General features: G+C 34.4%; 2 protein-coding genes across 2 annotated transcripts in view; one reads left to right on the top strand and one right to left on the bottom strand.

Moving 5' to 3' along the window:
• The first annotated feature begins 5,420 nt into the window (after positions 1-5,420).
• On the top strand, positions 5,421-13,480 carry LOC128999637 (3,4-dihydroxyphenylacetaldehyde synthase 2-like). Its single transcript, XM_054426238.1, has 10 exons — positions 5,421-5,475; positions 6,673-6,766; positions 7,120-7,240; positions 7,754-7,867; positions 9,004-9,123; positions 9,465-9,743; positions 10,942-11,171; positions 11,458-11,548; positions 12,022-12,222; positions 12,704-13,480. Exons 2-10 carry the CDS (start codon positions 6,687-6,689, stop codon positions 13,076-13,078), a joined length of 1,611 nt encoding a protein of 536 aa, XP_054282213.1. The 5' UTR covers positions 5,421-5,475; positions 6,673-6,686; the 3' UTR covers positions 13,079-13,480.
• A 220-nt stretch (positions 13,481-13,700) lies between these two features.
• The window catches only part of LOC129000409 (uncharacterized), a 29,884-nt gene continuing 20,313 nt past the window's right edge, over positions 13,701-23,271 (bottom strand). The window contains exons 14-23 of the mRNA XM_054427373.1: positions 22,373-22,522; positions 20,997-21,161; positions 20,057-20,213; positions 19,696-19,881; positions 18,572-18,771; positions 16,628-16,802; positions 16,165-16,346; positions 15,805-15,973; positions 15,462-15,588; positions 13,701-13,876 (exon numbers count right to left, since the gene is read on the bottom strand). Coding sequence (XP_054283348.1) covers positions 13,714-13,876; positions 15,462-15,588; positions 15,805-15,973; positions 16,165-16,346; positions 16,628-16,802; positions 18,572-18,771; positions 19,696-19,881; positions 20,057-20,213; positions 20,997-21,161; positions 22,373-22,522 — 1,674 coding nt within the window. The 3' untranslated portion in view covers positions 13,701-13,713. The remainder of the gene's footprint in view (positions 13,877-15,461; positions 15,589-15,804; positions 15,974-16,164; positions 16,347-16,627; positions 16,803-18,571; positions 18,772-19,695; positions 19,882-20,056; positions 20,214-20,996; positions 21,162-22,372; positions 22,523-23,271) is intronic.

Below are 23,271 nucleotides of genomic sequence, written 5' to 3'. Positions count from 1 at the left end.
ATAAGTATTCCAATGCTTATAAAATATTATACATTATGCTCGATTTCAAGCCGTTTGGACGATATCAATAATTAGAACAATAATTAAAATTTTCGATGTTGTCATACACGACACAATTGGCAAAACTTGTCGCCATCAGATCCATTTCTCATTCTCATCATCAACTTAATTATGAAGAGCCAAAGTAAAATCTGAACTAAAAGAAAACTGGACTTGTGACTCTATATTTATTTGATGTTGTAATCGAAGAAAGTACAGTTACTCGGATGATTCACTGTTAAACAGAGTTATCTTCTATCGCCGAGGTCACTGTTGATGTTAATGACCTTTCAGATTTCCAGTTACGCAACTTTGATTGGAAAAGCCAAACAAAAGCGTCGATTTAGCTTTTTGTTCCGCACGACAAGTCTATTCGGCGCTGGTTTATTGTAAGATCCCATCAAGCTTTCTATCGGCTGTTCACTGTTCAGCACTCAGCTGTTGTCGTAGGACAGTGTTCGGAAGTCGATACGTTCAGTGTCGCCAACAGTTGAAATTAATTGTGTGCGAAATGACTTGCCAATATAATGCTAATAGTTTGGTCACGGTATGTGCGGTTGCTTTTCATTGTGGCGAATATTTGGCTTTCACCAACGATTTTCCAATTTAACGCTACCGCAAAATGTTACTTGTTTTCTTAATTTTTCAGTTGTGCATTAGAAAAAATAAATTTAAACGTTTAGTAACATGAATGCCCAATTTAATTAAAATAAAACCGAAACCAAGGTAATTTTAGTAAGAAGTGAAGAAGGCATATGCGTATGCAAAAACAATTGAAAACTATACTAGTTAATACATTTTTATCAGAGCCTTTACATTGTGTGAACAGAAATATTTACTGTATATTTTTTAAATACAAAAACGAGGGAAACCCAAAATGCTTTTTAAATAGGAGTTAGGGGTAAATAGGAGCTCATCGTGAGTTACATATACTCATATGAACAAATAAGAGTTTGTACATTACGCAAACTTAAAAACTAATAGATTTATGCTGGTTTCAGTAATGCGCTTTGGTTAATACATTAATAGAGATTTAAAATGAAATACCTAATGTGCTCAAAACATTAATTTGATCAGACGAAGAGTATATAAATTAGTTTTCTTTGATAGGAACTTGTTTGTTGTGTGTTTGTCCAGCAACTAATCTAATTTGTTCTTTCAATATTTACAAACAGATAGTCTAGTGTCAATATTTAAAGTATTTGTGTGACAATGGCACGTACTAATACCCTCAGCACAGCAAACCTGCATATTAAGTAAAGTTCTATAAGTTCTATAGTCTCCTTTACTACGTACTACCCAAAGTGGATATAAAAATGGATCTACCTCAGTTATAAATAAAATTACGCTAAAGTAGTACACGTAGAGGGGCTCTGGGGACATTTAAATGAGTTTTAAGGGGACTGTGACTGAAAAATCATCGAAAATTGTAAAATTATTTAACCCATTCTTTTGACGTATTTTTTTACGTTATATCGTGTTATATTGCTGTTGGGTTACAGTACGACTACTACTTTTAATCATTTGCTGTGAACGTCAGTTTTTCCAAATTTGATGTCACTTTTCTCGCCTGTCTTTAGACTAAGACTATCCAAATGTTTACCACATACTTTATACATAACATACTAGTTCCCTACCAGAAGGATTTTGATTTATGCAACCCACAAGATAAAAAAAAAATTAATAAGTAACTTTCTAGCAAAAAATAGTATTTTTTGAAAATTCAAAAAAGAACACTTAGAGTGTATATATTTTTAAAATATCCCACGAGGAACTAAATAAACATTTGCTCTTTAAAATAAAATAAAAAATAAGGCTCTCTTATACTTCTCTAGATATATAGCATACATTTAACATTGTATACAATAGGCAGTCACAGTCCCCTTAATGACACATTAAAAACACACTGCGTAAAAAATGTGTTAACTTTCACCATCCATACCACGCAACAGGCCTACTAACGATTGGTTGATTCTAAAACCTACTGCATTTGGAGCTTTAACTAAATAAATTATTTCTAAGCTAAATTAACTTGTTACCATTTTTAACGCTAAAACATTTTAGAACACGAAACTCCAAACCTTAGTCAAGGGTTCAGGTAACTTACCATGAAGACTTCGATATTACCATTAAATATTGGCTGGGATATATTTTTATTCTATGATGGTATAAAAATATCCAGGCACTCTCTAGGCACTTCTTTCCTGTGAAGTACGCTAAAAAGTGTAACCATCGTACTCCAAGATCGTCTCACAGTATTTTGTTTGGTACTCTTTTATATTTGGATAGTTAAACTTCATCATAGATGAGTGATGTGTTTTGTCGTGTACTATCCCTATTGTTCTCACAAAATAACAGAAAACTAAAAGAATCTTAAAAATTGTATATACGTTAACATTTATATCGTAAGTAGTGGGGTATTCCCATGTTTTCCTGATATTGAGTTATTTAATAACAATATCTTCAAAATAATGCTTCCCGATAAAAAAAAAACGTATAAACATTATTATTTGAAGTAAAGGCAATGCAAAATCATTACCCTTATGAAAAAGCAATGACTAATGACGTACAGGTAATAGTATCGATACGATAGTAAATATACTCCAATACTGAAACGATTAAATATCGCTTGACATCGGTTGGTGTCCGTGACACTCTGAACAGTTTCAAGTTCAGGTTCAATGTCAAGGATAGCGGCCGAGAATAACCAGATGAAGTATCGATTCGATGGTAAACGTTTCGATATTTGAACTGGAATACTAATCAGGTTAAGTATCGCTTCACAATCCGTTGGTGTCCGTGGCACTCTGAGCAGTCTCCAAGTTCAGGTTCAATGTCAAGGATAGCGAGACTAACCAGATGAAGTATCGATTCGATGGTAAATGTTTCGATCTTTCAACTCCCACGCTTAACCGGTTAAATATCGCTTGACATCGGTTGGTGTCCGTGGCACGTTGAGCAGTTTCAAGTTCATGTTCATCGTCAAAGATGGCGAGAATAATCAATGAATTTTACCTTAATTATCGATTCGATGGTAAATGTTTCGATATTTCAACTCCCACGCTGAACCGATTAAATATCGCTTCACATCGGTTGGTGTCCGTGGTACGCTGAGCAGTCTCAAGTTCAGGTTCAATGTCAAGGATAGCGAGATATGTGTTTGTTTATCACATTGCATCTTGGGAACTCCGCAGCCAGTGTTTACAAACTGAACTCAATGAGCACATACTATATAGGCCTATACATCTGATTTCCTAAAATAACGAAAAAAATATACGTCTAAAAACACTAGTAATTTATGTTTTCAGGTAATTTAATCACGTGTACGATGCTGATCAAGAAGTTACATCTTATTTGCATTTTAAGGGATTTCGTTGAAAAATGGAATACAAGCAAGCTTGCGATGATAGCAACTATATTCTATTCTATAAATCAAGCATGTTTCTTGAAAACATTTTTTCTCAGCTTGTGTGTATCGCAGGGAAAATCTACCCATACTGTTAAAATGATATTAGCCTGTTCGACTTAAAACACAGTTGGTCTGTATTTTACAGACCTTAGTTCTAGTTCCTATGATTGAGCACATCTATAAAAATATCAATGCTATAAACCTCAAACCTCAAGGCCGGTTCTTTAGTTTGAGCTAGTTTCCTCATAGACCTACCAATTATCGATTGTGTTTTCATTGCACTGAATCACCAATACACCATAGAGGAAGATTTTATACAAATACTTTTACAATTTTTACTTCTACAGTATTAATTACTGGTTTATTCCTGTTCGTGATTCTACATTTTAACTTTATAGACCCATAAGAGTATATTTCCATATTTTTGTTCCTGCAGCAATATTTTTCAAACTTTAGAGACTCTATATTGAATATACTAAAACTAAATTGAATCAAGTTCTAACTGACATGGACAAGCAAGTGATGTAAAATGAAAACGCACCAATGATGATTGGCAGCAGCAGCAGCACAAAAACAAAAGCAGTAGGATTCTGAATTCTGTTTTATTGTTAACCTCATTTCAACGGTTATAGGGGTTAATGGTAGTTTTGTGATAGTCTTTGTACAAGGAAACTGTGAAAGGAATGGAAACCAAATACACAAAAATCCTATCAAAAATATAGGTTTCTCAACAAAAATGGCGTTTTGCATAAAACAAAATACGTATGTTACGACTTTATCGAATATACTTTTATTTTATTTTCTATAAAAACGTTTTAAGCATACATTATGGCAAACCGTTGGAGATAAACTAATAACATATGCTGTCGAGCGAGGACGTGCAATGCTTATAGAACAAGATGGCAATAAGTCAGTGTTATAACATAGCATCGAGGTCTATTATAGACATTAAACTAATCAATGTTGCATCTCTGGTTATGTCTGCAACATTTTAGTTGAACTAATAGTTTTTTAAAAAATAATTAATAATATTTAATATTGAGAATGGCATGCTAGTAAAATTTTGTCTGCTTAGAAACCGTTTACCAAAGATAATACTTAGAAGAGCTAACTTAAAATTTCTCTGGCACCGTTACTTTGATTACACTGCACTTACATGTTTTCTTTCTTTTATGAGCAACTTTCATTTCATCGTCGATGTTCTAGTGTTTTCTCGAACATTGCCTTTAAAGCATTTTAGAGATTCATTCCAGAAAAGTTGATATCCATGATAGCCAAAAACATCAATTAATGATGTTAATTAGCTGATAATCGACTAATTATTTCACTAAGACAGTGACGTAATTTGCATAATTAACTATGCATCTTAACCTGAAGGCTATATGAACTATAATTATTATAATTTATTGGCCTACTACTACAGTGTGTTCAAACACTGATTTTTTAGAAACAGCATACCCAAAAAAAATTGCATTTTTATTTGCTTTTGCCGGCCAAGACACCGATTCAGATACTTCGTTTCTGCGTTGAAGAAAAACAAATGGCATTAAAATATTAACAACCTACCAACAACCCTTCTGCGTATCTACTCCATAATACCCACTTCTTAACACATAGAACCTTCCTAAATAAACCACCAAAATACTCCCGTTTCCCAACTCACATAAACACCTTTCACCCCCTTTTCTCGGAACTAAGAACTACCCTCATGCTACCCTCTGACGCACTACCATGACGTCATTGCTGTCTTTGTTTACGTTCTGCAAGTGACCGGTCAACTTGCCATATGATTTCTCGCAGAGTTTTCCTGTACATTCCTGCGCTTGCGTATTTCCCTAGCCCGGCCACCGACTACGTCACTGCCCTGCGATGACGCCCGAGTCTTCTCCGCGTTCGTCGTATTGAGAGAACTGGTTGTTCACTGCCCTCATATAAAAGTGCTCACCACTCTCTCCCTATCAGTCGTATAGGTTCAGTCGTACAGACTACACAGTGTTTTGGATTTGTTATATCTGCTTTGTTTACAGGTAAGTTTTTGACAACAATCTTTTAGAGATTTTAAAATTATGATGTTTGTAATTTAAAATTTGAATATATTTTACCAGAGGATTTTGAATTTTAAAAAATAAAATAAACAGTTTGTTTTCTTAGACTACCGGTACTTAGTTTCCAAATTTACTTTGAAATTTTAAGCTTGAAATAACATCTTTGTTTCAAACAAGTGTTAAATGTTCACTATTTTTTTAGTGTCCTAAAAACTATCATCTATCATTTGAAATATTATTAGATAGAAATCTCTACTGTCTATGCTGTACATAAGGTGTGATTAATTCGGTAATACTGTGCAAATACAGCTACACGATAACAAGTTAAATAGGGTATTGTCAATCAACTAAGAGCAAAATATAGTACTGTATGCATAATAAATGATAAGGTTATACTAATTTTGATGTCTTATGAATACACATGTACTTAGGAGTACCGGTACTTTGAAAAATTCATAACTTTATCTCTGGAACCATAGAGAGTTAGTAAAACAGTAATACTAATAAAACACGTATTTAATTATCTACATAATTTTATGTAAATATATAAACATAAAGATGAAAACAGAGTTGTAAATAACTTAGTTACACTCTATAAAAGGTCTTAACAACGGTAAAAAATTCAATTTTATTTTTATTTTATAGGCCTACAGTTAGGTAAATCATCTTAATTAATTTAACACATTTTTTCGGAGAGAATAAACTTAATTATTGAAAAAATATAATAGGTACTGGTGGTTGGTATCTTTTGAACATTATATTCATACTTATTGGACATTTTAACAAGGCTATATGTCTTAAATCAAACAGATTTTTCTTATGGCTTAGTGCACATTATTTAGAGACAAAATCGATCAGAAAAATCCTTTCTGCATAACCTAGATTCAAAATCTTGTTTTTATAAATTCCTAGTTAAACGGTTTTATTAAAGTACACCTAAGGCTTTTAGAGCTTTAAACCCTACAATTTTGTAATACTGTAAGAGCATTATTTATTTTCATTTCTGTTGTTTTTAGGCATTATTTATGTCTACCAGATTTTTACTACACAGCGAAACTGTCACCATGTTTCATTTATGGATGCCAAAAGTAAAATTTACTATGGAAACCGTTTAACGGAAAATAGAACCTGTGTAATGTATAATTTTGTAGATATATGACAATTGTCTTTCTTTTCCAGAATCAGTTTGCGAGATGGATAGCCAACAGTTTAGGGAATTTGGAAAAGCTGCCATTGACTACTTGGCTGAATATTATGAAACCGTCCGTGACAGGTAATGAATAAATACTTGTGAAAAACTTGAAAGATTGTTAGTTGATTTGTTGTGGTATTGATCGTGACCCACCACTACTTAAAACGGTAGGCCTAACTTAACATTTGAGATTATAAATTAATCATCTCTTGCCTACCTTGTGAGTTTCAAAACTTCACTGTAGGCATATTCCCAAAAATGCAACTACAGTACTGTAACCTAATACAACGTTGTCTTTGTAATCATGGGTCATTGACCTAATTTACGAAATAATTAAGTTAACTTATTAAAATTTGTTTTTAACTAGTATGACGCTGTTTATCTAAGCCAAGGTAAACTAACAGAATTAAGTTAAAATGTTTTATGATTTTCAGGCCTGTTCTCCCCTCTGTCAACCCAGGATATCTTCGTCCTCTGGTTGAAGATTCTATCCCGGAGGATGGTCAATCCTGGCAGGATATCCTGAAGGATATGGACACAGTAGTGATGCCAGGGGTAAGGAGTCAAATTAGGCATTGTAACATGTTACTAAGTAAAACCTACCTTTCCTAAGTAAGCATGCACATTTAAAAACAAAATACCTTATTTGTAGGCCTATAACTTAGTTGGAAGTTATCGAAAGAATAAAGGCTAGATGACAGATAAATAATTTAAAATTTGATAAAATGTCTAGGCTATCAAGAAGACTTCTATTATTAACTTCCCCAAATAAATAATTAATTATTGTATTTTAGTTTTTCGATCAGCTTTAGCCACGAGGGTAGCCTACAGTAATGTAAAACATCATCGCTGACCAATAAGATTTTACCGTTGATTTTGTAACCCTCTAAAATAACCTAACCAGCTTGTTAAAATAGGTTAGGTAAACTACTGTGAAATTTTTGTACCAGTAGTAACTTTAGTACCGGTACTTCACATTTTGTTGCTAGGTAGGCCTAAGTTAAATGGTTAACACATAGCCAATTATATATACTTATTTTTGATAAAAACTATATTTTTGTCTAACAGGTAACACATTGGCAAGCCCCAGGATTCCACAGTTACTACCCTACAGCAAGCTCATTCCCTTCCATAATCGGTGAATTGATGAGTGCTGGACTAGGAGTTATGGGCTTTAGCTGGGTAAGTTTTTAAGAAATTCACTTCAAATAAATTAAAAGTAAAGCTAGGTTAACACAACAAAAATTATATCACTATTAAAAGCGTCATTGTTTACTTACCGGGTAGAAGAGTAAAGATTAGTAGTAAAGAAGATAGTAGTAAAGATTAGAGTAAAGAAAGATTTGATTATTAAAAAGTTTTAACACTCTCAAATTAAAATGTCACAGAAATAAACACAATAATCACCAGAATCAAACAACACAGTAGAGAGGCTAGCAGAGCAGGCCGGAAGAGGAAAGGGTTCTTCTATTTCATTTTATTTTGGGAAACAGTACTACCAATCTCATTCAACGAATTACAGCAACAGGTTTTGTAAGGAAGAAACACTTTTTATGGAAACTATGTTTGATCAATTTTAATAATTTGTTTAATTTTTCAACGAGAAACACCTTACAACTGTAGTGTTTCTTAAATTATTAGCTTCTTATAGTAATATATTAATGCTCTTTCTTATTACCATCATACTTGTAATTTTGAGGTTATGATATTGCGATGGCAGTGTTTATTGAAAACATCAATGTGATTGTTTGTTTTTGTTATCGTTTATGTAAATAAATAGGGAAACTGTCAAAATGTCAACTCAGTCTTACACCACTTTTGCAATAGGCCTACTTCAAAATGTTTAATGGTTTAAGTGTTATGTAGGCCTAGTAGATATTAGTAATCATTAAATAATGTATAGATAGACATACTTTATTTGAATTCATATCTATATACTGTAGATAACATTGTTGTCTGTAGGGACATTGCTAAAATCATGAAATGTTTGGTTATTTTTGTTTCTTAACAATTAATTGTAAAGTATACTCACAACAGTAAAAAATATATTCCTTATCTAAATATGAAAAAATATCATTATAAGTTATATAGACTATTCGATTCATCGATTATATCATTCGGTTAGTTGGGTTAGGTTAACCTAACTAACCAAACTTGATATATCGAATGAAATAATCAATTTATCGATCAATATATTCATTTGAATGAGTGTTGGACGTAAACTAAAGTGCAGCCAAATCTACAAACATTCCAAAACAAGTTATTTGATAGCAAGTCTGAAATAACTTAACTTGGGCCTAATGTTGACTACTTTACAGATGACAAGCCCAGCTTGTACGGAGCTAGAGATGGTCATGATGGACTGGTTGGCCAAGGCAATGGATTTACCCACAGACCTTCTTAACAGCTCCGATTCTGAAGGAGGAGGCTGCTTACAGGTAAAAGCTCTATCTAGGTTATTGTTTAATGTAACAACCAAATTTCACCTATGAAATGAAGAGAAATCTTTAGGGGAGAATGTTAAAAGATTGAGGGAGCCTAAAATTTGCAAGGTGATTAAACTTAATCAAGCGTAGGGGTTTAAACCTTCTTTAGGGCCTCTGAATTTTCCTAAAAACAGGCAACATTTTTCACCCTTAACAGACACTGTAGAACTTACAATGTACAACTTAGTCAAGGCTAGAATTTCATAGCAACAAAGTGATAACTGTAACTTAAGAAGAAAACATACCAGCCTAACAAAAACAGAAATAACAAAATGTGTGTACCTATGTTGCAGGGTTCTGCTAGTGAGGCAACTCTGATGGGACTGCTGGTTGCTAAGGAGAAAGCTGTCCGCCGTTTACAGAAGGAACACCCAGAGCTGTCCGAGCAGGATATCAAAGCTAAGTTGGTGTGTTACTCAAGCGACCAGTCCAATAGCTCAGTGGAGAAGGCGGGAATGTTGGCATCAGTGCCAATGAGACTGCTGCCGGCTGATGAGAACGGAAGCCTACGTGGCGAGACTGTTCGTCGAGCCATTGAGGAAGATATTAGCAAAGGCCTAATACCTTGCTATGTAAGTATGATAGACCTGACACAGCCAGTCATTCAGATAAAGAATAGATGAATTAAAGACATCAAATTGTATGCCTATAAATTGTTAATAAGCTAGGTGTAGTGGTTAGCGTGCTGGGCTGATGTGCTGAAAGTTCCGGGTTCGAATCTCGCTAGGCCCATATTATTAGAATTGCAGCAATTTCATAATACAGTAGACCCTCTCTTAACCAACCTAGGCCCTATAGCGTTAGACAGATTATCCGCCCTCGTTTGTTAAATATTAAAGTTTGTTTTAACCGGGCCTTGTTTTGAGAGCAGTTCGGTTTGATCGCCGCTTTCTAGGAATCTCGGCACTTGTGCTCCACGCTCGGCAATGGGAACAATACGCTAAACTCTACAGGATGTTAATGTTGACATCCTCGTAAATTAACCATTAATAAACATCCTGTTTCGTAACAAAATGGTTGCTTGTAAGTTATTTTTAATTTTGACAGTAAGTTCTGTAGCCTACTGTTTAGGGCCTACAATAGATTTGGAAAGCATAAATTAATAGTACTAAAGGTATCAAATTAAGAATTATTATTAACTCATGCTTATGACTATAATTTAATGCACTGACAGTATTTGACTTTACCGTGTTTTGGGTTTATTCGTGACATTTCTATTGTCAATACTTAAGAAAAGAAGGCAGATAACTTTAACTTAGTTTTTTTGTAAATAATGCACGCACGACTTTAGAATAGGCTAATGATTATATAATTCCAAATGAAAGCACTTCATTTTTTTAGTTTTTGGGGATTGCCTGTTTTAACAGACCTTTTGAGTCATCCAGCAATCTACACCCCATTAGGGTAGGTTAAGAGGGGTCTACTGTAACTTAATAAGGCCTCTTTATTGTTGTTTAACATATCAGAACATTATATTCTTTTGTAATGTCTCGATAATAAACAAAATTAAAAATAAATGTTAATTTCAAACTAATTTCTCTGACCGTTGGAATCAAAATTTAATATTAGCTAATTTTTTAACCAGCTTTGTTGGCGTTTTATTTTCATAATTTATATTTAATTAATATTTTTTTGGTAAAACATTTGATAGGCCTAATTTATAAATTCTTTCACTAGTAGACCTAGCGTAGGCCTACTTAGATCTGTAGTTGATAGCAAATAATTCAAATCTTCTACAAAATAAATCACTAATAAGAACTTAAATTTCAGCTGGTGGCCAACTACGGCACAACAGCAACTTGTGCGTTTGACAACCTTGATGAAATCGGCCCAGTGTGTCATGCGCACAACGTGTGGCTCCACCTGGATGCAGCCTACGCAGGCGTAGCTCTCATCTGCCCCGAGCTGCGACACTACATGCCTTCCCTACACCACGCAGACTCCATGGTGACCAACCTTCACAAGTGGCTGCTTGTCAACTTTGACTGCTCTGCTATGTGGTAAGTGTCTGATTACAGATTTATATAAAACCTAACTTCACAATCTACATACAACAAAACCTTATGATGCTACCTTTATTATTGTAATGAGTTAATGAAGAAAATGTGTAGAGAGTGTACATTTTTTTTATCATTAGTAAAAAAAGATATATTCAATATATCTTTGTAGTGTTTCCAATGTGAAAATCTTTCCTCCTCACATTGGATATTGGCTATGAAAACTTTGTACATTTAATTTCTACAATGGTTTAGTTGGGTCCTATGACTAAAGAATTGTAATTTCCAGGTTCAAGAGTTGCCGAGACATTGTGGAGGCCTTTACTGTTGAGAGGATCTACTTGGCTCACCGCCCCAACACTGAAGCCCCAGATCTCAGAGTAAGTGCACTGTCAGAAATAATACTATGAACTGTTTTTCTAATACTAGGAATTTATTACAAAAAATAGAAACACATACGCTAAACCATAGTTTGCCAGCCATATCATAGATAAAGGATTAAAATAGATTACTAATTGTTTTACTAGGTACAATGGATTTTGAAAACGGAACCTCTAAATCATCAAGTAACTAAGTGGAACTTAGTCATTTGTTTGAATGTAAATACTAGGTAGGCCTACCTACCTATTTAAAATTTACTACCGTAAACATTGATGGTAGGACTTTATGATATATTAGTTTTTCTCACTGATGACGATGAGAGTGATCAATTTCAGTTTTTACTAAAAGTTCAAGTATTTTTAAGACTTTCCTTTAGAGTTCTAGACATTGAATTTTCATTCTTCCACTACTGTTATAATACAGTATGGCTTGAATTAAATGTTGACTAAAGTTGTAACTTTTGGTTTTGTAGAACTGGCAGATCCCTCTGGGCCGCCGTTTCCGTTCCCTCAAGATTTGGTTCACTCTGCGAACTTATGGTCTAAAGGGGCTTCAGCAACATATCCGTAACCATGTCGCTCTTGCTGGCGAGTTTGAGAAAATGATTCTTGCTGACTCTCGTTTTGAACTCGCATCTCCTACATGCATGGGCCTGGTCTGCTTCAGAGCTAAGGTGAGGACCACATTTTTTAATAATATATTTTACAATAATCAGATGATAAACTCTAACTCTTATTAGTTTTGAAAACTCTATAAAAATGTCAAATTGTAACCCACCTTATTATGATTAGGTTGCTCTTTTATGTAAGAATGAATATTTTATTGATCAACCCATCCTTCCTAAATATTTCAAAAGGCTTGGTAATGAATATCCATACACAATTGGATCTGTTTGTTGATCTTAGCGCAATTGGAAAGCTTTTTCAAGTCAACCTCTACACTCACTCTCATGAGTATTTTTGTTCATTTTGCTATTGAATACATATATCTACTGGAAGATCTATTAGTGTTTGAAGTTACTAGTTAACCACTGGCAAATGTTGATAAACAAAAAACTAAACTAATCTTTTATCTTTTAAATTGTGCTGTTAAATATCAAAATCCTTAAATAACATTTTAAAGAATAAGTTTACGATGCATATTTTTGATTCCAGGGAGAGAACAGCCTGAGTACGTCCATCGTGGAGGAGCTCAACAGAAGAAAGAAGGTCTACATGATTCCTGGCAAGTTGATGGATTCTATCTTCATCCGCTTCGTAGTTTGCAGTCCCTCCACGACAGTAGATGATGTGAAGAACTGTGTGGATGAAATCATTGCGGCCACTGACATTGTGATGGAACAGCAAAAAGAAAATACCAACTCAGGGAACAAAATAATGGAGCAACACCCATTGAAGAAGATTTCAGAGGAAAAAGTTGAAACCGTAGTGAACGGCTTGAATGGAATCCATATCAATGGCTTTAGTAAAGAAGAAAAGCCGTCATTCTGCACACCGCGGCTCAACATCGCTAATGTTGCCAGGAGTTAGGTTAAGTTAACAAGCTGTTCGACAGCGGATGGTTAATGTTTTTCCTATGTAGGTTAACTTGTAAATTTTTGAACATATTGTACATTTAGTTGTGAATCTGTTTGTATAAGCTATTGAATTTGTTGTGATAAGTATTATTTAGGGACTTAAATTGTGATCTTAGTCATAAGTGTTTATATTGTATTAACATTTTTGTGAAATGCTTTCAAACCATTGTATGTTAAATTTGACACACTGCATTGTAGATTTATAGGCTGAACATTTAAGTATTCAGGTAACAATAGTTTTGTGTATTTATTTTACTATTAAAATGAAATTGCTATACAAGTTTTGAATATTATGTAATTGTACATTTGAAATTCTTGCGCTGAATATATACCTCGTTTAATAAAGTATTTAGTTAATGTTTAAAACTTGGTATGTATTACCCTTCAAAACCTCAACATTCATTTACTTAAAATAAATGCAACTCTAAAATTTCTAAAGCTATATGAGGCTTCAAAATTAAGAGAATATATAATTTTGCAATCATAACTACTGGTAAAATACTGGATTAAAAAGATAGTGTATTATTCTATTGGCATTTGGTAATGAAGGTACCTAAAAAGTAATATCTCAAGATTTATTCACCTATCTTATAATTTACAATTATTTTTGGTGAGCTGATGCCAAAAGTTGGTTCTCTCGGTGAAAGGCACACCTTCTCTCATCCGCCACTCTGTACCAATGTCCATGCAGCAGGGGCTGCACTCAGTGTCTGGCTTCCATTTAACTCCTAACGCCTCACTGTTAGGGTTCCTAAAAAATAATGTTAAAACTGATATGAGGAAAACACACAATCGAAAAAGGCACATAAAAGCTAACATTTTTATTTTAACAATTGGCACTGAACCTCTTTGGCAACTTTAATTTTCTAGTTGAGTTGGTTTTCCACAGCTAAAACCTCAACTAATTACACCCGCCTAAAACAAACTATATTGAAACATTGATTACACATTGCCATATCCTCCTCTAATATCTACAAGCATAGATGAAACATACTCCCTTAGTAGATTTCTCATCCTTATGGAACAGCTGAAGCCAATTTTATTGTTAGTTCTGTAAGGTGCTTTGCAGAGGTTGTGTTTTGTTTACAATTTGTTTCTTGTTATTTCGGTAATTTAAAACCTCGTCTAACCAAATAAAACTATCTAATCATAAACAATAACTTGTTCCCTAGTTATATAACCAAACAGTAAAACTCAAATCATGAAATTAACTTAATACTTTAAATACTTTCTTATTAAATGGCAACCATACAAAATAGGTATTTTAAGCCAAGTATGAATGAAGATGAGTGTAGGATGAGTGGCGCGATCTTGTAGTCTTGTTAGAGACTAAGGCCGACATTCCCTAGACACAGCTGTTAATTAATAGCCCATACAGCTAATGGCAACTAAGGGACCTGAAATCCGAACCACATTTTTGCCTTGGTATATACGAATTGGTCTAATTATTAGGATAGTACCGTGGATAGTCGTAGTACTCACTCGTGCGGAAGTTAATCCACACCAGAGAGTATCGCATCCACAGTGCATGCCTATAAATATCCACAATTTGTGACCTCCTAGTAGCTGGATTACAGGACGACGCCACCCATCCCAGTAAAACTTAAAATAATAATTTTGTCGACACTAGCACCCAGTGTCACTATACATAAACTAGACATGAAAAACGTGCTTCAAAATTTACAATGGGATGAGAAGTCTACTTGTGTTGGTTAGTCTATATGGTACAAGGCTGTGGCGAGACAAAAGTGGCAACACTGTAAACCCGGTCTACCGAAACAACTGTTGTACTAATTTCATTAGAGCCCCTATTTAATTTTTATGTTAAACATTTGTTATTAATGTTATTACTATGGCAACAGGCTGGCCTGGCCCGACATAATCACATACCAACGTAGGTCGGGTATTAGAAGAGGCTGTGGTATTAGGCCTTAATAGTATTATTTTCAAATCCTGATACTTAAGGTATTGCTTTCATTATATTAAAGGCGGGGTTTCCTTTGATATTTGATATTAAGTTTACTGCACATTCTTATCTTATATTCTTGAGGGGGAAACTATGAAAACGTGGTCCTGCTTGTCCAAAATCCTCATTTCCAAACTGGACTATGAAAATAAATTATAAAAGAATTTTCACGTACCACCAGTCAATTCAATTTTATTTCACTCCATTACAGTGCAGAACTTGTAAATTGTTGTGACTAGAATATTTCTTACCTTTGATTCTTGACAAATTAGTCGCTTTATACTCTAAAACGTCCAATAACCAATTCATAACATTACTACCAAACTTTAATACTATAAACTAACACTAATGTTAATGGAATGTTACTTACCCTGTCATGGCAAACGTGGTCCAGACCTTGACATGTTTTGACACAGCCTGTCTGTATTCTGAAGTCAATTCAGGCATAGTGAGGGGAGATTTGTAGATGTAAATCGTATCATCACCATGGCATGTTTCTGAACATTGAAGAAAAGAATTGTTTGTAAAATAAGCAAATAGGGAAGATTTTATTGATTATGATTCTGTGGAACCATTGCAACACAAAATAATCCAACCTCACAAAACATTAATAACGTTGTTTGCCCTTCTGTGTTTAAGGTAATTTGCATCTAGAAACTCTATTTCATAGTTTCCTATTAAGAAAGTTGTATTATAGAAGATTATTCCCTCACCTGATTCGAACACGCATCCAGAACTTAGTTGAATAGTCTGTTGTATACGCTTCGAAGAGCATCCAGAATGGTTGGTGAAGAAATATGAATACGTTGGGAGGGAGGAGTTTGCCACCAAATATTTTCTAGTTTCCGAAAAGCCAAGATTAAACTGGAGATCACTGTGGTACTAAAACAATAAAAAATTGTTGTATAAACAAATTAAAAATATATACAAATATAAAAAAAGGGGAATAGGACTCAAAACTGTTGCGTCTAGTAAACATAATTTGTTAAAACAAAAACTATAAGCTTGAAGTTTCTTCGCTTGTACAAAAACAGTTTAATTAAAATATTTTTTCAACAGTTTATAAAACTTACTTTTACATATTTAGAGAAGTTATTTAGAGTGAGTGGTTCTCTCTTGAAGTAAAATTCAGTTATGTCTTTGATAGCATTCTTCTGTTTGCAGCTTCCTGGCTGAAGATTCAGGAAATGTGGAACCAGAATTTCATGACTTGAATTAATAAAAGAAAGAATTTCTTCTACTTTTAGCCCAGTCACTTGAAAATACAAACATTATTAACATTTTTTAAATACATCACTCCAATTATGGCTTGAAGTAAAACAATTATTTTTTATACATATGAAGGATAAAACAACGCCTTTAAAAGTTTTGAACATAAAACTGTTAAATTTTTATATTCTATTATTATCAAAAGACATTTTTGTCATGTATATCATAACAATAAAAAGATAGTCAAATTCAGATATGACTAAGCTTCAATTAGGAAGTGTATTCATAGTGTATTACAGGTTTATGAAAAGAGTAAATACAACTTACACAATGGGATGGATTGAAATGTTGATCCTTCATTCTGACACACCCCTAACATTGTGGGTACCTTGTTGTATTCACCACTTCTCATTATTTTATTGGGAGTGTCTGATAAAAATTTATTTTTTCCTTTAATTTCCACACAGGGGGAGAAAACACTGCAGCCGCTCTTAATGTTTTCCTGAAAAAGATTCATATATACAATCCAACAAAACTTTGGTTTTTGTTAATCTAGACTGGCTGGGTTTGTCATATTAAAAACTATTATTAATACATTTTACTAAATATATAGATATTCTTAAAAAGTTAACCATTGGAAACTACCAGCATTCACCACTATTCAACTGATAGAGATAGATTTTCAACTATTGTCGAATACTACCTAAGAAACGTCCTGGGACGTCAAAACAAGTCCTTATATTCTCTGATTTACTGAGCTTTCTCTTTGAGAGTGGTTTTTTATTTGTTAAACCAATTTTTATACCGATGTGGGGGAGTGGATCTCCTAGATATTCATCATCAACAGGTGTCCTCCCACACTCGTATGTTCTAGATCAGTCATCTAACTGTGGAGCCGAAATGTTTCGTAAAGGGAACAGTTGCCCTTTGTCAGATCGCAGCCACAACGTCTCATGAGGCAACACTAACTTGGATAAGAGATCTTGATTTAACATTTAAAAGCAAGACTAATTTTGTCTGGAAGTCAATTGTTTTGTTCAGTATTTTAAATGACACAGCAGGCCACTTAGCCGCTTATTTCAGATTACATAGTTACCGTTGTTAAATCTGGTAGCATTTGCTCAATAATAACAACAGAATGTGTGTTTTTTACTTTCCAACTCATGCTGGGGCTGAAGCTCATTCCCACCCACACCTCCTGGCATAAGTCTGGAGTTATTTGCAGGCCGCACAATTTTTTTTATTTCAGCTGCGGTTTTTTTATACGGATGAAATGAGAGCATTCTATTGGCTGTCATGGTGTGTCGTCACTCTCTTCTCTTGAGGGAACACCATTACCGCAACGATACAAAGTAATTCCATTGGTGTTTGTGGTGTAGTGGATAGAGTAATCAGCTGATGTCCAAGAGGTAACCAGATTGAATCCCACTGGTAACTTGAACTTTTTGTCAAAGATTTTGCTTGGAATGTGATTACTTTTTAACAAAGGAACTAGAGAGCACTCACCGGTGAGTGACCCGCAGCAAACGTGTTAATGGTACATCTTTTGTTAGAATTTGAGGCATTTACAATTTTATTTTATGAATAGAACTATTTTTTCTCTTAGTAAACCTTCATTTGATTTTTTTATCATCAGCAAGTTTAATTAGTTAGGTCAGGTTATGACAGTTTAGTTTTTTAATTAAAAAATTAATTTTATAATTTTCATTTTTTAACTCTCATTTTGTCTGTATTGAAAACCGCAGCTGAAATAAAAATTGTGCTCCCAGGCCACTTTCCGTTTTTAGGCTTTTGTCACTTTCAATCCTCTTCTAGTCACATTCCGTGTCCCAAAATCATAACAGCATGACTCCCCTCCCCCTACCGCTCTGAGCGATTCCCTCTAAACTTTCCTCTCCCCTTCCCCTTCACAAGGATGTTCTCATTCCTTTTTTTGTTTCTTTTCAAATTTATTAGCCTGTATGTATCTCTACTTCTTCATATTTCCCTAATTACTTTCCTACACGTCTCAATTGTTTCCTTGTCCCATATCAAGTTTTATTTTCTCATCTACTATCCTATCTAAACCTTCCTTTGACCTTCCTTCCAGACCATTCCTATCTAAAACTTCTTCCAGTCCTCTCCTATTTGCCCCCTGAAGTGGACAATTGACACCCTTGTCTCGCCGCAGCCTTGTATTAGAGGTGGCTATGTTAAATCTCCTTACTTTTCAAACTGTAAACGTTGTTTTTAAGTGTCAATTACCATATACAAAGCACAGGAGGAACATACCTTTTCAGCACAAATTGTGCTCTGAGCAATGATTATGTCATCAGAAGGAACTGACTGGAGGAATCTTAAAACTTCTTGCGGATCTTCTGACGTGCATCCTAACATCTTTGCTAACTTCAGAGCTACTGTTTTTGGTGATGGTTGGAAAGCCCATAGGTTCTGAGCAAAACCACTTTGCATGATCGCCTTATGAAAGAGGCCTGAAAAATGAATCAGTTTTACACAATTATAGTGAAAAGGCAGAATTTTGTTTTGATAAGCGATATCATGGAGACCAAGTGTGGAAATGTGTGTCAGCATTAGTTTCAATCAGCTTATAGCCCATACACCAGAATAGGGTGCTAAATTTTAGATGAAGTCAAAGATCTGCTGGTTACATAAGACAATGTATTAACACACTCACTCTGTATGCGTGTCTGGAGACTCTACATACAGAGGAGTCTGATGGCTGGTACTGAACCTGTTAACACACTCACTCCCGTGTGTCTAGAGACTCTACATACAGAGGAGTCTGATGGCTGGTACTGAACCTGTTAACACACTCACTCCCGTGTGTCTAGAGACTCTACATCCAGAGGAGTCTGATGGCTGGTACTGAACCTGTTAACACACTCACTCCCGTGTGTCTAGAGACTCTACATACAGAGGAGTGTGATGGCCGGTACTGAACCTGTAACACACTCACTCCCGTGTGTCTAGAGACTCTACATACAGAGGAGTCTGATGGCTGGTGCTGAACCTGTTAACACACTCACTCTCGTGTGTTTAGAGACTCTACATCCAGAGGAGTGTGATGGCTGGTACTGAACCTGTTAACACACTCACTCCCGTGTGTCTAGAGACTCTACATACAGAGGAGTGTGATGGCTGGTACTGAACCTGTTAACACAATCACCACCGTGTTTCTGGAGACTCTACTTACAGAGGAGTGTGATGTCCGGTACTGAACCTGTTAACACACTCACTCCCATGTTTCTGGAGATTCTACTTACAGAGGAGTGTGATGACCGGTACTGAACCTGTTAAAAGCGCAGTAATCAAGAACAGCTGGGTCTAGTTTAAAGAAAAACAGTTTTGGGAAAATTTAAGAATCAAACAAAATAATACCAAGAGCAGTCAGTTACCTTTAGACAGAGGAGACAGCAGATGGTAATGCACTGAAGCACCTCCTGCACTGATACCAAAGATGGTGACATTGTTTGGGTCTCCTCCGAAACTATCAATGTTGTCTTGGACCCATCTGAGAGCCAATGTTTGGTCCTTGAGTCCTGCGTTGCCTGGAACCTCTTCGGTTCCCAGGGAAAGAAATCCTGATAGAAAAGAGAATTTATTATTTATTATTTCAAATTCCTCATAGTCCATCACTATTATATAAGTTCTTATTGCGAACTTAACTGATTTTATATGAGAGGAAACATTATTAAATTCAAATAAATGTTTTTAAGTATATATTGCAATGGCAGGATGGAATTGTATTCAATTTACCCAAAGCGCCACAGCGGTAGTTGAATGACACCACTACAACGTCCTCCTCCATAAGGAAATCCATGCCCAAAATGTTTGAGTTTCCAGAACCAAGTGCAAAACCTCCTCCATGAATACTGACCATCACTGGTCTCTTTGACTTCATGTTTCCTGGAAGCTAAAAGAAAAATGTTGTTTCCTAAAAGGGGTTATAGTGCATTATGCTATGATACCAAGTAGGTTTTTCCGGTTCAAGCATGCCGTTCAAGCGGTTTACGGCCTTGTGCAGGATTTCAAAGTATTTTTAACACTTTATCGGGTGAATTGAGTACAATAGTATTTGCCTCATTACCACAAATAATAAATATACAAACGGTGTAAAACACAACCCATACATATACAGTCATAATATACTGCTTAATATTTTACACAATTCGTACTGTGTAGCAGTAGCTTTGTTGAGAATCTACTTAAGACACTCATATTCTACCTCTTTGAAAAGTACACTTTTAAAGTCCTTGGTAAACTGACCAAACCCCAGCTGATTGATCCCTTTCTACAAAGAGAAAAAAATCAGCTGCTTACTGTGGAATATGGCGGCAAATCTACTTAATTGTCTAACTTGAAAACAAGATCCCATATGAACAAAATTATACTGTCATAACATGAGCTAAAAATATGTTGAAATATTAATAAAACTTATATAATTTAAAAAAGTTATTTTAAACAATAATTCTTGACATTTTTTATTTACAAACATAGGTAGGCTATCAGTCCTTTACAGAGATAATATAGGTTACAGTATTTACATTGAATAGTTGATTGATAAGTCTATACTATAATACATCCGAACAACCTTTCAAATTGGATATATGGTAAATTTCTGAAGCAAACTTATAAATTAAGTTAGACCAGCAGAAAAAATCTATAGTATTAATTTCTATTAATGACTAAAACATACCTCATTAATGAAAACTCCTAAGTTAAGACAATCCTCATCGCCTGCTGCAGCTTTTTCAGGGGATTTGCCCTCAAACACTATAGTAAAAAGAGTGCTTTGTTTGGAATAGTCTCCATCTTGCAATGCGTTCCTCACGCCTTCCCAGCCTCCAAATGGCCTGGGAGCCTGAACGGTGTCAAATGTTAGTTTCACACAACAGATTAGTTGAAGCAACTAAATAAAATTATATTTATTATAATTATATTAATTTTATATGATATAAAAGTTTGTATTAGTGGAAAATGTCAATATCAAACCTATACCTTGTCAGGTTAACTTATATTTATAGTGAAACATATTTCAAAGAGTATTTGATTGTGTAATACAGTAAACAAATCATACGAGTGCAGAAGCGATCATGTGTTGCCGAAATGAATAGTGTTCGTTCACAGTTTTGGCACATTAAGTGAGTCAATAAAGCCACTCTAGATTGATTTTACCTTTTTTTTAAGTTTATTTTGATGGAGAAGTTTGTACAAGTACAAGGAGAAGCTGTTTTTACAATGTGAATCTATTATTTTTTCCTACAGTTACCTAACAATGTACATGTTCTCTCACTGATTTGAGAAAGCAAAGTGGCCAATTCCCTCATTAGTGAGACAATGTTAACATTGTCTCACTCTAATTACTTTGTTTCACTCACTCCAGATTTGCAACGTGAAGGCACGAAATAGTGAGCGCGTAAAATGCAGACAAGGTCGTATGCGAGCGAAATACGTTGGCAGCACTGGCTGTAAATCAGCTGGTCAGCTGTTGAACTGTTGTAACATGTCATATTAAAAGTTCACTTCTGTGTAAAAATATGTTACGTTTCTTTACCAATTTATTTGTTTTATGGTAACTGTAGGAAAAATATAATGTGCAACTCGAGTGCAAAGTGCAATTGCCTCACTCGAGAAACCATTCCGAGTAAGTATTTCTCGAGTGAGTCAATTGCTCACTTTGCTCACTAGTTGCACAAATAACTATAGTTAGTAGAATTAACGTGAAAACTTAAAAGTAACTGTCAATTTCAACAGGTTTCACCTTGTTATCTCTTATCTTAATGCAATAGAGCCCATTTTGTGATAGAATTTTGAAAGTCAGACAACTGATTCTGATTAAAAATTAGACTAACTCAAGATAATTGAAACAAATTGAATAACCATAGCTGGTGAAATTGGTTACCGGTACCAATTTGAAAAGCAGCTAAATCAAAACACAAATCTTGAACCATGTTTGTTGGTATTAGTTAAATAAACTAAATGTTTAATTTAACAGGGAAGATTGGGTAGGCTGATTTTACCTGTTACTATTTTTTTAAGTAAGTAAAAGATTAATAGGTGCTGCTAGCTTACCTTGAATCTGAGTGCACCAACGGGTGGTTGTCCATAAGGAATGCCCAAGAATGAGTAGTATTTCTTGTTGGATAAACCAGTCTTGCACACCTTACCTCTAAGACTACCTAGCTTAGTTTCTATCACTACAAAGTCTTCCATCTCAACTGACTACATGTGTACATGTTAGTAGTAACTAAATACTGATTTCAAAATTGAGTGTTAATTGAACTGTGATAAAATTTTATGTTTAAAACTAAAACATTGTAAAACTTTAACTTATCTTTCTAAGGAAACTGTCATCATAACTTACAAATGCAAACAATGAGAAAAAGGTATAGCATGATAAGGAAGTAGCGAAGCGTCTAATATGTGTTTGCAATAATGTGGTTTGGCAGTTGCAGATCGATAGAGGTAATTGAATAAAACTAGGATAAATAAAGGTAATGTGTTAGTAAATTATTTTTTCAAATGATGTATTTCAGTTTAAAAATCTGTTTTATTGGGTTCTACCTATCAATTGAGTGTTTCATAGTTCCACTGTTTTGCATTGCAGAATAGTTTGCTTTTACATCCACTAAGAAATAGTATTAGCATGAATAAACAGTATCGGCAATCTGACACATACTTTCTCCTATTAGCTCGTCAACAACCCTTATCATGGGTAAACTTTGAGAGAAACTATGATATTTTATGGGGAAAATCACACAAGTTGCAATAACTTTTAAACAAAAATGTGTAAACACAAATGGTGGTAGTACTATTTTGTTTAGTGTTAACTTAAAAGGACTATAAACTTAAACCAAAATCACTTGAGCTGTTTTTTGTGAAGATTTCCCGTTTTTATGGGATTAAAAAAAACCTATAAAAAGAGAAAATTCAAATAAATTGAAAAAGCCTGTAGATCCTTATTATCATTA

Source organism: Macrosteles quadrilineatus, unplaced genomic scaffold, assembly GCF_028750875.1.
Source record: "Macrosteles quadrilineatus isolate MER2022 unplaced genomic scaffold, UCM_ALF_1.0 Scaffold_8__2_contigs__length_117827958, whole genome shotgun sequence".
Taxonomy (NCBI): Eukaryota; Metazoa; Arthropoda; class Insecta; order Hemiptera; family Cicadellidae; genus Macrosteles; species Macrosteles quadrilineatus.
This window is presented reverse-complemented; position numbering and strand designations above follow the sequence as displayed.

Bases quoted from the DNA above. Each gene is read 5' to 3' on its own strand.
- LOC128999637 (XM_054426238.1), top strand. From the start codon at position 6,687: ATGGATAGCCAACAGTTTAGGGAATTTGGAAAAGCTGCCATTGACTAC. The intron at 7,868-9,003 runs GTAAGTTTTTAA...ACTACTTTACAG, and splicing joins GAGTTATGGGCTTTAGCTGG to ATGACAAGCCCAGCTTGTAC. The intron at 12,223-12,703 runs GTGAGGACCACA...TTTTGATTCCAG, and splicing joins TGGTCTGCTTCAGAGCTAAG to GGAGAGAACAGCCTGAGTAC.